Raw genomic sequence first — 16,003 nt, 5'->3', positions numbered from 1 at the left:
CTCTCAGGGATAAGGACGAATAATTTAAAAAGGCAACAATCGTAGAAGATAGCCTTTTAACTTTCTCAAAATATAAATATTTTTTCTTTACTACCAGAACATGACAGTGAACAGTTGAACTATAGCATGTTTTCCCCAAGTAATTAAAAACAAAAACCCTCAGTTTGCTTCCATGTTCTCTTTTCTCCAAAAGTGACAGCAGGCATTCTTTCAGAAAACACTTATTTTGCATGATTACTTATGCAGTTATCTAAGCTTTGGCAATTCATTTAAATATTTCAGCTGTGTTTGTGTGTGTTTTTGAGCATGCGTGTGTGTGTGCTATAAATCTAGTATTAGATAAATAGATAGCTGACACAATTCACTCTTCAGAGATGATTTATATGCATCTAAAGTTTGGCTTCTCATTACTCTGGTCAATTTCTTCATGTACTGTTGAAATTTTATTATGACTTTGAATTACTTATGACTTTTCTGTTGCCGTCTGATAAAGCAGTTAGTTTTACATGTGTGCGGAGACGTGCATTTTTTAGTGCTCTCATCCATTTTCCACCTTGGCTGCTTTTGTGGGATTATAAAGTGCTGGAAGAAAAACTTTCCAGAATTTCTCCTTTCTGGCAGTGTGCCCACATCCTGTCAGCTTTTCCAGACCACCGAGACTGTGTTACGAGCCTTTCTTGATTTACAAACTCCTTATTCACTTGTGTGAGATATTCCCAGAGTCCACATTGTGCTGTGAGACACTCACCATATGGGAAGTTAAAAGAATGTACCCCAGACCCATAATTATATCTTCTAATCTACAAATATATGAAGAATTTAATAGCCTGTGCTACATTTCCTTGTGGTAAAACTTATTTTTGTATTTTTAACATTGGTACATTTCCATGTTGGCAAGTTCAGAGGAATAAATATTTTCGTATTCTTGATTCTTGAAAATTACAAAACAACATGAGAATTGTGTGTAAATGTGTATCAGTAAACGTCATTATTTTATTTGATTTGCATCTTCACTGTGGCTTTAATTGTGGTGTGCGAGTGTCTACCACTGTGGTGGTGACACTGTGTGGTCTCTACCACCTCAGCTAGATGGCAGCCGGGGGTTTTTCAAGAGGCCATGACAAGTCACCTGGAAATTCCTCCAAACCCTTTCTCTAGCCTAATGAGAACCTGGAGTAACCAAAATGTTGGTTGAGGTGACCTGTCTCTGAGTCACGTGGCTCTGTCTCAAACTCCACCCTGAGAGCCATGGGGGTCCCACGTCCTCCCCGTGTTTTGAGGGGTTCCTGGGAGAGGACGATGGAGCACGTGCCCTCAACCCTGAGGCCTGTGTCTGCTGAAGTCACTCACTTTGTGCATTTCCTGATGTCACAGAGGTGTCACCTGTTCCTCACGGCATCAGCCAAACCTGGAATTGAGTCCCATTTCTTCGTTTCACACACATGTACGCACATACAATACCACTTGCTGCAGGCCTTTGTGTGAGTAGCAGATTTTATTGACATTTTGGTGAAAATTAAAGGAAATTCAAACTTCTAAACAAGTCTTTTTTTTCCCCACAATTTAAGACCCAAAAGTTTAAGCCACATAGTCCTTTTGGAATATATACCTTCGAACATCTGCATAATTGAGGGGGCTTTCTCCTCCAATGAGGATTGGATGGTTGATCTTAACTCAACATTTATCCCTGTCCCAAATTCCCCATTTAAGGAAGAAAAGAAAGGTTTTCCTGCCAGGCCCAGACTGCAAGTCTGTCTCAGCACAGTGAAATTAATACTTCATATTAGTATGCCAGGAAGTGTTCACTTCTTTCCACCCCACAACCACTAACATTTCAAGTGGTACCCTTTTAGGTCCAGAGGAGTCCAAAAATTATGACCCCAAAACTCTTGATAGCTTCTCATTTATGAAAAAAATAAAGACCCTACCGGATACACACCAAGCTTTGAAATGACCACTTAGGGGCCTCAGCGCCAAGCTCAAAGTGACAGCCGCAGTGCCAGCACTGGCCTCTCTCTGGCTGTCTGCTGGCGGAGCCCCTCCCTACCGTGCAGAGAACCAGGGCCCCCTGAGGGCTTGGCCATCTGGGCCATGGTGGCCTCTGGTTGTACTTGTGCCCCCAGCCTTGCAAATGTTAGGAATGGCCTGCTTATTATTATTCAAGGCAATGACCTCCTCTCCAGTTTCTGTTGGGGGACCCGGTGGTTTTGCTCTTCAAGTTATACTGGTGTGCAAAGAGCTTGGATAACAAAGTAACGATGAAAAAACGTGCAACTTTCTCAGTAACACTGCATTTTTGTTTCGTGGAGTGATCACCAAGAGTACAATTAATGGGAATTTCAATATTGCTTTACACTGTTGTTTTTAGCCTCTAGGACTGAGCTGAGATTCTGAGTGCTAACAGTGGACTTTTCTAATAAAATGAAACAGCGTTCTCATGAAACGAGAGATTCTTACAGCTGCTTCCGTGTTTTATGTAGGACCTTCAAGGAACCACCTCACAGATGGATGCAAGAAACACCAGAATTCTCACCTTCCTCACCTATATTGGGTGCGGAATATCTGCTATCTTTTCAGCAACTACGCTCCTGACGTATGTTGCTTTTGAGTAAGTATTCTTCTATCTGCCAAACGCAGTGCTCACCACTCCAAAATGTGAATAGGAAAATTGCCTCAGCTTCTAAAAACATTCATGCACTTAGTGAATCATGTAGGGTGGTTCACTTTTAATGTTCAGCTTTCTCATGAGATATGTGATGCAGCGTGAACTTTCCAGCTATAGAATCTTAATTTATAATTACTGTATTTCTGTTGATAAAAATGCATTAAACCCCTCTTAGAGATGATTACCGCTTCAGGAAACAAAAATGGTATGAAATGCTTTTTTTTTACGTTGTAAAAGGTGAAAACATTTGCTTCACAGATCTTATTAAATTAATCCTGAAACAGGAAATTTTTTTAAGAAGGATCCTTACCTCATTAAAAATCAACAAACTTCAAAAAATTTCAGAAAATTGTTTTGTAACAAAAATATTTTTATAGCTCTAGAATTTTTCCTGGATTGAAAAAAATCAGTTCGTTGAAACCAATTGGAAATTTTGGAAACAATTTTGCCATAAAATTAACATTTAAAGAGAATCTTTATAATTTGCAAAATAGTCACAAATATCTTTAGCCCTGCTCCTAGGGGAGCCATGTCATAAGGATGGTGCAGCCTGGCCTGTTGCAGAGCATTATAAAGTATGAATTTACTGCCTGTGCTTCAAAGATTTATTTACAGTATTCTTGTGTATATTTCTTTTTTCCTTTTCTAGAAAATTGCGAAGGGATTATCCCTCCAAAATCTTGATGAACCTAAGTACGGCCCTGCTGTTCCTGAATCTCATCTTTCTCTTGGACGGCTGGATCACCTCGTTTCACGTGGATGGTCTTTGCACGGCAGTGGCTGCCCTGCTGCATTTCTTCCTTCTGGCAACCTTTACCTGGATGGGGCTGGAAGCAATTCACATGTACATTGCTCTTGTGAAAGTATTTAACACTTACATCCGCCGATACATACTGAAATTCTGCATCATTGGCTGGGGTAAGCCTCCTAAAATTTTTTATTTTCCTTTTGACTGTCATAGAAATTGCCAGTTCTCATAGGAAAATCCTCTTTCGAAAGAATAGCACCAGTAAAAGGAACTTCAAAATTGCAAATGATGTGGATTTGATAATAGACATCCTAAGGAAGGGACTTCCTCAGAACGGTTTTTTTTTTTTTTTGAGGAAGATTAGCCCTGAGCTAACATCTGCTGCCAATGCTTCTCTTTTTGCTGAGGAAGACTGGCCCTGAGCTAACATCCATGCCCATCTTCCTCTGCTTTATATGTGGGACGCCTACCACAGCGTGGCTTGTCAAGCGGTGCCATGTCTGCACCCGGGATCCGAATGGGTGAATCCCGGGCCTCCGAAGCAGAACAGGTGCACTTAACTGCTGCGCCACTGGGCCAGCCCCTAGAACAGTACTTTTTAAAACTATTCAGCAGTCCTTACTAAATTCAGGAGTAAAGGAAAAAGCCCCAGCTCCTGAGTCACCACAAACTTATTTCCTGAGCCCAGAGCCGGCCCACCCAAGACTGAAGAAGCAGCTGGCAGACAGGGGTGCATTTCCAATATGTTTCAGAATATAAAGCCAGTCCACCCTCCTAGCTCTGCTGATCCCCTAGACACATGCCCCTGTCTTGGAAACCAGAGAGAGAATGTTACTTTTGTGTGTACAACCAGAATACTGACAGAATTCTTGCCTTGAACTTCTTAACATGGTTCCTCAGCCAGACGTGGATAGTTGTATTAACCTGTGTGGAATCTTATAATTGGGCTCCTTTCTTCATCTGGGTTTCGTATCAGACCAGGCATTTTAGCTTTCTCACAGTTCTCTTTTTCAGACGGCAATATAGAAGTATGAGACGTTCCCAAGGTATTTGGCACCACCTTAGGAGGCAACGAACGCATCTTTCAGGGAGTTAGAGGGGCAGAGCATTTCCCCACTGAAATACGCATGCAAATACTTTATTGATCCTCTCAGGAGCATCAGGAAGACTATAAAGACTTCGTACCCCCATTGTGTTTCTCTTACTTTTTCTAAAGGCTGTCTTTGTATGGAAAGAACACAGTAAGCTGTAGGTCCCTTATTGCATGAAGTCTGACAGTATAACAGGCATCATTAATGAAGCCACATTTGGCTGGTGCTGGATTCAACGTAAGTCAGGTTCTGGTTCTCTAGTGGGTACCAGAAAGCAAACAGAGTCTTTAAATATCTGTCCTTTAAGAGTAGGTTTTCATTGTTGCTGGTTAGATTTGGATATTTCCTAACAAAGAGGGGATTTTATGGTGGTTTTTAACCAAGTTGTCAGTTCTAAGAAATTTGATTCTGTCATATGGAGTGTTTTCTTTCTTTTTTTTCCCTTGCCCTTATCAGTTTACAAAGTAGTTCCAGATGCTTGAGAAGAGTTTTTGATGCCATGGTCTTTTTTTAACAGGTTTGCCTGCCTTGGTCGTGTCAATTGTTCTAGCAAGCAGAAAGCAAAATGAAGTCTATGGAAAAGAAAGTTATGGAAAAGAACAAGGTGACGAATTGTAAGTAATAAAAACTTGTTGGGAATTTATTTGTGGTGAGTGGATATCTTTTGTTTCCTGAAGTTTAGTGTAAGCTTCTGTGCCAGGAGCGAGCTTCTTGTTTTGGAAGCTTGCAGTGTGTTTGCATGCCTTTGCCATGGTCTCTGCTATACCACAGATGAATTCAGTTGAATGCTCTGATCTGTTTGGGCTACTTTTCCCTATTAACACTGTGCTCTGTCATCTGGGGGAATTCACAAGTCTAAGATACTGTCTCCTAGGCTAAGAAGACCCATTCTATTCTAAGGAGAGTCCATAATACTCCCACCTCCTTAAACCCACGCACGTCTTCAAGAGAGTTAAAGGGCAGTATCAGACAGTGAGCGAGTCAGTGCCAATACCAGTGTTATGTGGAAATGGAAAGAATGGAGAAATCAGTGAGTTTTTGAATAATTTGGAAAATTCTCTTCAGAGTGTGAGATCATTGAGGCTGGGATTTTTCTATTGTTCAGTTTTGGCAGTTAGATCTCTCATATGTTATCTAGCACGTAGTAGGGACTCAGTAAATCTTAATTGACTGAATTACTGCATAAATACAGAGCCTATCCCTGACTGAAAGAGCTTGCTCATTTCTGTGCACATTTCATGGATGGATAACACTTTTATACCCAATCAGTATCCAGTCCTGTCCCTTTCCTTCTTTTAATATTCCCAAAGTAGCACTCAAAAGACCCCACAAGAACTAGCAGAAAATAAAGGACCCAGGTCAGGAATTTCAGGATCCCAGAAGGACTTCCATGTGGACCTCTTGGGGACCTTTATAAAATAGATATATTAAAAGTGTAGAAGTCATAAGTTCTAAATGAGGAAATTTGGAAAGTATGTTAGTCAATTGTTACAGGACTTCAAAGTACTATTTAGTAAATTGTTGTGCTGGCAACAACTCTCATTTATTGAGCATTTACTGTATGCCAGGAGTCATGTTAGGTTATAGGATTCAGAGATGTTCAGGACAGCTTTTGCCTTTGTGCAGGTCATGTTCCATTGTGGAAGAACCCAGAATGATGACCATGTACACTAGAATGTTAAGATGAATTTAATTGCCTCGTATAATTCATGCAATTTTTCAAGTACTTAAGAGCTTCCAGAGTATTAGTTAGACACTGGGGCATTGGCAAATTGTAGTATTTTAACTTTACTCTTAGCACACTTTACACATAGTACAGTTTTTAAATTGCTTTCGTCTATTTTCTGATCTCTGTATCATTGTGAATATCAAGTATATCATTCCTCATCTCATAAGGATGTTATAATTGATGTAAGCTTTTTAATTGTGCATGAGAAGTGTCAGTGTGAGGATATCACAGTCTTGCCTCAACTAGACCAATTATATTAATAGGAATTATTTTGTCTGCGGTAATGGAATGCACTATTTATGTGTGTCTCAAATAAGTAGGAATTTACTCTTCTCACATGACAAGAAACTTGGAAGTAGACAACAACTGGCATTGGTCCTGTGGCTGCAGACGTCAGGGCCCATGGCTCTGCAGCTCTCCTGGCTTTTGTCTCTGGATGTAACATGATTACTGCAGCTCCAGAGCTCGCTTTCATGTTTGAAGCAGAAACGAAGAATAAGGGCCTTGCCAGTTGAGTCTGTCGAGAATAGCTCTGTCCAAATGCTTTAGCGGACTCTGCTTCCATATCATTTTGTAGAACAATGTCCACATGGCCACCCCTTAAATACAAAGGAGGCTGAGGAAAGGGGTCTTCACTATTCCCATTCTCTGGAGTGCAGGCACAGAAGAGAAAAGAGGCTTAGAGTCGGTTTTGGGTGAGCCAAGCAAGAGTGTCTTCACACCAGGCCAGAATTCCAGAAACCATCTTGTTTTCTTCTTAATTGTTGACTTAAAGAACTAGATATTAAGAAGATGGCTATCCAAAACAAACCAAAAAAGCTGTGTAAACTGGGGCACAAGAAAATGAAGTGACTTTCAAAAGGCACTTGAGAAAGGCCTGCTGTGAGATCTTCAGAAGCCCGGACTGAGCCAGGAGAAGTTGTAGGTGAACAGGACTCGGCAGTAAATCTTTCTCTTTCTCATTTCTTCTTCTTCTTTAAGCTGTTGGATTCAGGATCCAGTCGTGTTTTATGTGACCTGTGCCGGGTATTTTGGAGTCATGTTTTTCCTGAATTTCGCCATGTTCATCGTGGTGATGGTGCAGATCTGCGGCAGGAACGGCAAGAGAAGCAACCGCACGCTGCGCGAAGAGGTCTTAAGGAACCTGCGCAGTGTGGTCAGCCTGACGTTTCTGCTGGGCATGACGTGGGGTTTTGCTTTCTTCGCCTGGGGACCCTTAAATGTCGCTTTCATGTACCTCTTCTCCATCTTCAATTCATTACAAGGTAAGAGAAATGGTACCTGCCCAGTTTCTGCTTTCTGATTGTATCATATTTTCAGACAGCTTCACTGTTTGACAGATGCCATGCTAAGTTTCTACATCTCTGTTCCACGGGCTGAGCACAGTTCCAGGCACGGGCTGGGTACTCATGAGAAAGGTCTTGAAGGGAGAGATGAGGTAGAATGTCTGTTTGTTTTCCCTGATGTATCCTCAGCACCTAGAACAGTGCCTGGCAGACAACAGGTGCTCAATAAACGTATATTGCTGCGTGAATGAACATGGGGCAGGGAGGTGCCCAGTGGGAAGCGTGAAGGGAGGCACCGACAACTTCACCTTCTTCACAGTTTTGCTGAGTGTCCATGCTCTTCCTGGAACCTCTTTGTGGTACGTGTGGGCCCCACTCTTGGCCAGTAGAATCTTTAACCTCCATGCACGGACAGAGCGGTCCACCTTGATTCCTTGGCTCCTTGACTTTCAAAATAAATACCAACTCTCTGGTTCAGAAATCCTCTTTTTTTTGGCAATTAGTTCAACAATTTAACAGAAATTTTGGCAATTAGTTCAACAATTTAACAGAAATTTGCCAATGACCTTGCTTTTACAAAAATACAAGCGCTCCTTGAAGGAGTTACTGTGATGCTTCTGATTTCCTGGGACTTCCTCAAGTGTACTCTAGGAGGAGTGTAACTTTTATGCTGGAGTGACTATGAATTAGGTTTTTTGAAACTAGAATGACGTTCTTTAAGATATTGGGTATACCCTGTGTTGGTAATAAAACTCCCTAGTGTTCGGAAGCATCCTGAGGCCCATGCTGCAAAAGGAATGAGGTAACAAAGCCTGGAGTCTTTTTAAGCAGGGCAGTTCCCCTGGCTCACCGGAAGCTACTGGCAGTGCCCTTGCAGGTGTGTGGGGAAGGTGGCACTGACTAAAGCTGAGGAAATCTAAGCTGGGGTGGAAAGTGTAGGGGGAAGCAGGTTTACGCCACTCACCGAATGAGCCACAGAGGCAGCTGCTCCCTACAGGTGTGTTCTAAGTCTGTATCTGCCTGCAGGAGTGTGCTTACTGCTTTGTGTCGCACATCCCTGCTTTGCTTTTCCTCTTAGGTTTCCCACAAGCCTGTGAGCTCCTGCAAAACGATCTGTCCCCTAGGAGGTGCTCAGCAATTGTTTGTTAAATGAATAAATGGACTGCTGGATGAAGAAAGGGGGAGGGGCTTTGGGGATGGCCTAAATCCAATCTGAGACTCCTCTGGCATAAATACACATTAATTACTTCAGCAAATTTTATTTAGGTTTACTCTTCCATAAGAGAGGAAATATGTGGGTTCATTATCTTCAGTAAATAGAATAAGGCACCTCAAGTGCACCTTCAGAAGTTGCAAGCAGAATAGGTAGCATATGAATCCATCCTCTTTGCATCTAGCTTTGTAAAGTGAGCATTCCTCTATTTAATCTCTTGTGTAACAGACAACATGAAAGTGCCCAGATAAGTATTGACCGTAAGATAAGAAATGGCCACTCACATTAGAAATTCCATGGTTTTATATTTCAGGACTTACTTGAAAGGCACATTAATTTGCCGCCCAGCCTTCTTTTTTTCTTTTAGAATTTCCTGGCAGTTTTGCTAACCTTCAGCTCTGTTTCCGTTAGTGAGAATTGGGATGTTTCATTTTTCCCAGCAGAGGTCTCCTGTCAGGAGGGAAAAATGTTGTAAAGCATCATCAAGTCAGTGTTCTTCATAAATCACCAACTTTTAAGACTGATTTTAAATTCTCTAAATTCAGAACAGATTTCTGCACATCCAGTGATATTAAAAACACCTCCTGCAAAAGGAGTTTTAAATTAAAAGACAGTGGGACAGCGCGCGGGAGTCCACCAGCAATGGCTTACCGGCCAGGCTTGTAGAAAACTTCTCAGGATGCTGTGGAAAGTCACTTAATGGTTTTTATTTGAGTCATTTTCTGAACATTCCAAGAGAGGCTTGGTTGTTGTTAAAAGTATATGCCTTATTAAAGGATGCACATAGAATCTAGACAATTTAAGAAAACAATTCAGTGGCAAAATGAACTTAGGTAGTATAGGCAAACTAAACTATGTCTATATTTTTTCTTTCTGATATTCTTTATTCCATAAAAAAAAAAACTTGATGTGATCCTTTCACCTCATGGAGCTTACATGCTAGTAGGAGACTGACGTTACTCAGATATATCCCATATAAAACATACATGGTGGTATTGGGAGCATATGACAGAAGGCATGATGTCTAAGCTGAAATTTGAAGGAGCAACAGAAATTAACTAAGTGGAAGGTGGGAGTAGGACTGGGGAAACACTACTTCAGGCAGACGGCACTTCATGTGCAAAAAATTTGCTGTAGTTAGCGACTATATCATATGCTCAAGGAATTAAAAGAAAACTCATATAACCTGAAAGCAGAGAGAGAGAACAGAGCCAGGGGAGCAACAGGTGGTGTGGTGCAAAAGGAAGGCGGGAGCTAGACCACAGGCACTCTATTTTGATCTTTATAAGAGCAAGGGGAGGTCTTTGGAAGGTTTTAGGCCTGTGGAGTGACGTGATTGGATGTACATTTTATAGAGATGAAGCTGGACATAGTGTGGAGCATGGATTGGAGCAGCCCAACAGGGGCTGTAGGGAGAGCAGAGGCCACCATCGCAACGGTCCGGGTGAGGTCGGTGGCGCAGTATGTTAGACTCTGGCAGGGGTGGGGCAGCTGGAGAGACGGGCGTGAACGGAGGCAAGAGAAATTTAGGACGTAAGCTGCTACAAAACTCTCATCACTGGTTTGGTCGTTAAAGTAAACTTTTATTTTTCTAGAATGATTAGGGTAAGAGGTCTTCTTGTTAATGTAATATTGTTCATTGAAGCTTGTCATCACAAGTCTTAGCAATGGCTGAAGATTTAGAATGTCATATGGTATTCTGAAAAAGAAAACTCTGCCAAACAAATTCTCATCTTCTCAATTTAGCCTGTAGTTCAGCGTCTAAAATTCAGCAGGGTCTTCAGTATGAATGCCCCAAGTCACCATGCAGTGTTACAGAGGTGGGACCTGCAAGGGGGACACGTGCTGGGTCTGTAGTGATGTCAGTGATGTCAGGGTGGATATATCACAGGAGTGGCTTTTGATAGCATGTTTATTTTCAGTTTTTTGTATGTCTTCAAAAATTTGGTTCAAATATGTTAAAAATCCATTTTATCTTTCAGGATGCTTAATAAATGTATGTATGTGTATGTACTAACACACCTATACATGTGTTGTTATCTGGATACTCACATAAATTTGAATAGCCTATATATTACAATTTTATATATGCTTTATTTTTATGTTTTATTTTTTAATATGTTTTTTATTTTTATATGTATTTTTATTTTTAATGTACACTTATAACTGTACAATTTAATTGCCAAAAAAACATGTTAAATGGATATCAGAAAATTATTGTAATCTACATGGCTATAACTAAAATTTTACCTACTTAAATAAGCACATGAAATCATGTATTGAATAAGGCTGAAACCAAGTTTATTTTCTGATTTTCCACAATGTATTGCTTTGTTCTTTTTATTTTACCTACTTCACTTGATTGTTATATATTAACTTTTTTTCTTATAAGATAAAAAGATAAAAACATGTCTTCGCTTAACATGGTGGAATTACCTATCTATCTGCTTTTGCTATCTTTGGTACTTTCCCCAGGATGAAACTGGCAAATCATTGTATTAGAAATTTTAGTTATTTCTAAAGAATACAACTTGAGAAAATTGTAGGGTAAACAAATTACTATTCAAAAGACAGCATATGTTTGACAAAAGTACCTCATAATTCACATGCCTGAGAGTGTTATCCTACAACTGTAATGTAATTCGTCCTGAGGAGATAAAAGGCAGTTCCCTGGTTTCTGAGGAGATCCAAGCCGGAGTCCTTTCGGGCATCTGTATCCCGTGGCAGTGTCGCTGCCCTTGTGGGTTTGGGTTGTGGCTCTGAGGTGCAGCGCAGGCTTGTAGCTGCTTGTTATACAACTGATGAACAGTATCGCAGACTATACTGTTAACTATAAGAGTGCTTGACGCTACCAATTAGATCAGGCTTCTCCAACGTATAGGAAAGTTTAACACTCCTGGTGAGTTCATCAGGATCTAAAGTCCAGCCCCATACCAAGAGCTTGATCTTCAACTTTCCTTTTCTGGTATGTGAAACGATATTGATTAATGGTCTTGGGCATGACCAGCCCATCTTCTGTATGCATATCTGACAGCGTAATGAGACGCATGATGTCGTTCTGCAAATAGCAACTGCTGCGGCGAACACAGAAGGACCTGAGTCTACTCAGAGGTGATGTTTGCCGTCCACTAATTGGGTAATATGAAGATGCCCAGAGCAACGGAAATCGTTGGCGTGTGTGTGGTGCATTGTGGTTTACAAAGCACTTTCACGTAACATCCGTGATCTGATGTAATTGTTCAGTGAGTCTAGAAAATAGATGCTCAAGAAAGAGAATATTTTCTCCTTGTTATAGATGAAGAAATGAGCTCAGAAGAGTTAATGAGTTTCCCAAGGTCAGTTTGAATCCGACAATGTAATATTTACAATATAGTATATATAAAAATGGACACGTTATTAGGGTACAAATGCATAAGCAGAAAAAGAAGACAAATTACTGCCTGTCTAACTTTTTATTTCAAAGTTTCTAGAAAGTGAATATGTCCATTTAAAAGAACTGTTAGTAAATACAGTTTAATGACTAAATGGGAATTTACTCTCTTACCCTCAGTTAGCAAAAATCATTTAGGGAAATATGTTTATTATTATTATTATTTTAATCTTATTGGTAAACTAAGAAGATTAAATCAAATCATGGGTCCGGAGCCTCCCGGCAGTTCAGCTGTGCTGCAGTTGCAAGTACGGCACGCAGTGAGCCGGCGCCGAGGCAGAAAGAGGGGCCCCTTCACCCTTGACATCTGAAGCCACATGTTGGCTGAGACATTGCACACTGCAAGGAAATGAATTACTCATCTTTTGGCAGGGCGTCTTGTGCCACAGAGGAATAATTTTCTAAAGGGCACCTTGGTAGAATGAAAGGAGGATTCAGGAGGTTCCCAAAGGGAAACTATAAACCGAGATTCCCGGCCCAGCAGCCAGCTGGCTGTGTCTGTAAGACAACATATGAGCTGTTCAAAGCTTTGGACTCAGCCTTGCTAGGAAGCTCAGAGGTCATCGAGACCATTTTTGTCAAAAATCAGTTAACTAAAGCATGTATCTATCCTTTTTTGCCCAAACACCTAGTTTGATTGATTCTTGATTGATTTTCGCATCAAAACTCCAGAAGCGCTTATGTCCAGGGGCCTGATTAAGATACTCATCATCACTATCCACTCGGATTCCAGCCCACATCCCTGAAGTTGTCCTTATCTGCAATCTTCCTCTTAACTGTGTTTCTGGATCTTTATCATCCAGGGTGAGAAAAACTCAACTTGGCCGTTTGTTGGAACTTGATGATGACTGCTCAAAGTGTCGATGGCCTTTAATGGGTAGAGAACTCATTAGGAGATAAGGACCCAAGGTTTTTTGTTTTATTTTCTCCTCCAGGCTTCTTGAAAATGACCTTTTAGAGTAGTGAATGTGCTGCCCTGAATTTTACTGTATAGCATCTACTTTCATACCCAAGGGGATCTGTTCCTTGGCAGTTTTTTTAACTTTTGATAATCAGGCTGAAGATCTGAGAACATCCCTTTGGCTACTTGTTTTACGTCTGCCCTGGAAAGCCGCTTATCTTTGCCAGAATCAACCAAAGGGAATGAATTCTATGTGGGAGCCAAATTCCTAGCCAAAATATTGAGGCTAAGTATGTCTTTTTTTTTTTTCTAAATAAATAGTTAAATAGCTCTTATAAAGACCAAGATTAAAGACAAGCCCATACAATCTACGGTGAAAATAATGCTGATGCTTGAAAGGAGGCTTATTTTCTGCCAGACGTGCTACTTAAATGTGTTCTGAGGTGGGCGAAAGGACTAGATCCCCAAAACCACATCCACTACCTGATGAGATTGTGCAGACTGTTTCTCCCTCCCAGTTGGGAGCACTCTCTCAGGTGTCCCTTCATCGTGTTTACGGAGCCATCTTTGGCCCGCGCTGCTTGTCTAGGAGGATTGAGGAGGTGGAATGCGTTGCTCTTTCCTCTCTAACAGAACCCTTAGGCCCTCTTCCCACGTACTTGCGACACCCCTCCTGCACGCTTGAAAAGGTCATTTATTTTAAATGAGAAAATTGCGAAATTTACTGAGAATTAAGATGTCTTGAATTCACACCTTGGTCTACACTTTTTTAAAAAGTGAGCAGATACCTCCCGTTAGTGAAAGGCGGAGGTAACAGGAAGGAGGGGTGAGGGTAGGACCAGGGGGCGGAGGACTGGTCAGGAATCTGTTCATTTACAGTGGGTTTAAGTTTTTGTTTTTTCTTCTTGTCTAGCATGGAATCCGGGTTCTTATAGGTGTAAAATAAAGAATAAGGCAGTTGTCAAGCTGCTGAAACTCTTGCTAAGGACCTTTGCCCAGGAGTCATCAGACTGGTGGTTTTTTAGACTGCGAGTCACCTAAAAAGGACCACCATGACCTCTGTGTTGTGAGCCATGCAGGTGCCATGGAACTAGCACAGCCTGTCAAGATGGACTAAAGCCTTTACATCTGAATTCAATCTTTTGAGCCACTCTAGCTTCCAGCTTTTCTGGGCAATGTTCCCTACTCCCTGGTCAGTTAATAGAGCTGTAAGGCACTAGGAAGTGTAAAGGCGGATGAGTATGGTCCCAGGCATGGCTGAAAGCCCTTTCCAGAAAGCCAGAGGAGCACGCTTTCCAGGGGGTACGAGAGCCTCCTCAAGGTGCTGTATGATCCATCTGGAGATGCTCAAAGGGAAAACCTTTGAAAGGAAGAGAACAGAGACAGGGATGAGAAATCAAACCGATTCCATGCATGTCAATGTAGAACTCTAAAGTTTTATGATTTGGGTTATGATTCTGGCACTAAGATCTGTAAGTAGATGGAAAAAAAAAAAAGAGCACTCAGAACTGCAGAGGGACTAGCCCAGTGTTCTCTCTTTTCGGCCTCCCAGTGCCCTTGGCTCGCCCGCTGCATTTTCTCCTCCTCCTGTGCCCAGAGTGTTTAGAGTTTCTTTCCATGCTGTGTATGTGTGCTGCTCCAGATGCAACACCTACCACATTTCCCACTGCTGAACTCTCAAAGGGGTGTTTGGTCATGAAAGAATTTGGGTATAATTTTTATTTCCAGACTAACAAATTCATGTGAAAAGCGCTAGTTACTGCAAGTAGAAAAATAACCTATAATGAGAGTCCTATTCTGATTTAAAATGGAAATGTATCTTATGGCTAAAGAATCTGCGTATTACCTTGGAATTTAAAAATCTATTCATTCCTAAGAATTCCAACTTTTCATACCTATTATCTAATTTTGTCCCATTGCATCAGAGTTGATAGTGGGCCATGGAGCATTTAGATGACTTCTATCACATAGTTTTAGAGCAGATGTATCAAATTTTGCATCTAATTTATATATTGGATGCCTGCGTATTTACAAGCAAATGTGGTTCCTTAAAAGCAGGCAATGGCATCTCACGTTTTACAGTTAGGATTCAGGGGAGCACTGAGCAACCTAAAACAGTTGTTTCATTAAGTCAGTTTTATCTTATCTTTAAGCTCCTTCTCTCTGACTCCATGTGGTCGGCATCAGAGCCTCAAAATAATTCACATCATAACACCCCCAGCAAGGCTGAAAAAGCCCAAACCATGAACTATTTCTCTTCCAACGTCCTCAAAACACCAGACGTAACCTCAAGGTTTTTCCTCCTGTATATATGACATTTATAAAAACTACGGAGTGCCAAGCGAGGCAGCATCTAGCAAATTTTACCCTCTGCCCTCAACTAAATGAAAATCAAGGCCCTATGGGGAATAAGGCCTGGGTGAGCGCCTGGGGATGGAAGCCCTTAGCTGGAGTTTTAATCTCTTCCAGCTCTAATCCTTGATTCTGTTAAACCATTGTTGAAGAACACACGGTTACCTGTATTTTCAGCTGTGTGATAAAAATACCTCCAAGAACAAAGTCTGCAAATTCTGCCCTCGTTAACAAAAATAGAGTAAACCCGAGGCAAAGGGCTCCCTCTTCTCAAACCGCACAGCCTCCTTCAACTGTAACCTGTGTTGACTGTACCTCAGGCTTCTGTGCCCTCGCTCTCTTCACTCTGACTGCCACCACCTCTTGAACACTTCAAAGGATCTGAACCAGTTCACATTTTTTATACACATTGGTTATTTACACTGCCAGTGATACAAAGCATGCTTACTTATTCAAAGGATTTTCTGTATTAGCAAACTGGCTAGGGAATTGGGGGTCGTCGGTGTGCGAAGGCTTTGGAAAGCAATCAGATTTAGTCATTTCAGGTATGAAGATGAGGGCTGCACCCACTGGTGTTTGTTCCCCGCT

The 16,003-nt window shown here is 41.3% G+C and overlaps 1 protein-coding gene across 12 annotated transcripts in view; it reads left to right on the top strand.

The window, feature by feature from the left end:
• ADGRG6 (adhesion G protein-coupled receptor G6) overlaps positions 1-16,003 on the top strand; it is a 133,273-nt gene that overhangs the window by 105,387 nt on the left and 11,883 nt on the right. For all 12 annotated transcript variants that reach the window (XM_070603260.1, XM_070603267.1, XM_070603257.1 and 9 more), the window contains 4 exons: positions 2,481-2,608; positions 3,315-3,583; positions 5,022-5,118; positions 7,215-7,498. In XM_070603260.1, coding sequence (XP_070459361.1) covers positions 2,481-2,608; positions 3,315-3,583; positions 5,022-5,118; positions 7,215-7,498 — 778 coding nt within the window. The remainder of the gene's footprint in view (positions 1-2,480; positions 2,609-3,314; positions 3,584-5,021; positions 5,119-7,214; positions 7,499-16,003) is intronic.

Source organism: Equus przewalskii, chromosome 32, assembly GCF_037783145.1.
Source record: "Equus przewalskii isolate Varuska chromosome 32, EquPr2, whole genome shotgun sequence".
NCBI lineage: Eukaryota > Metazoa > Chordata > Mammalia > Perissodactyla > Equidae > Equus > Equus przewalskii.
Note: the sequence above shows the minus strand (reverse complement) of the source record. Positions and strands in the feature narration are given on the sequence as shown.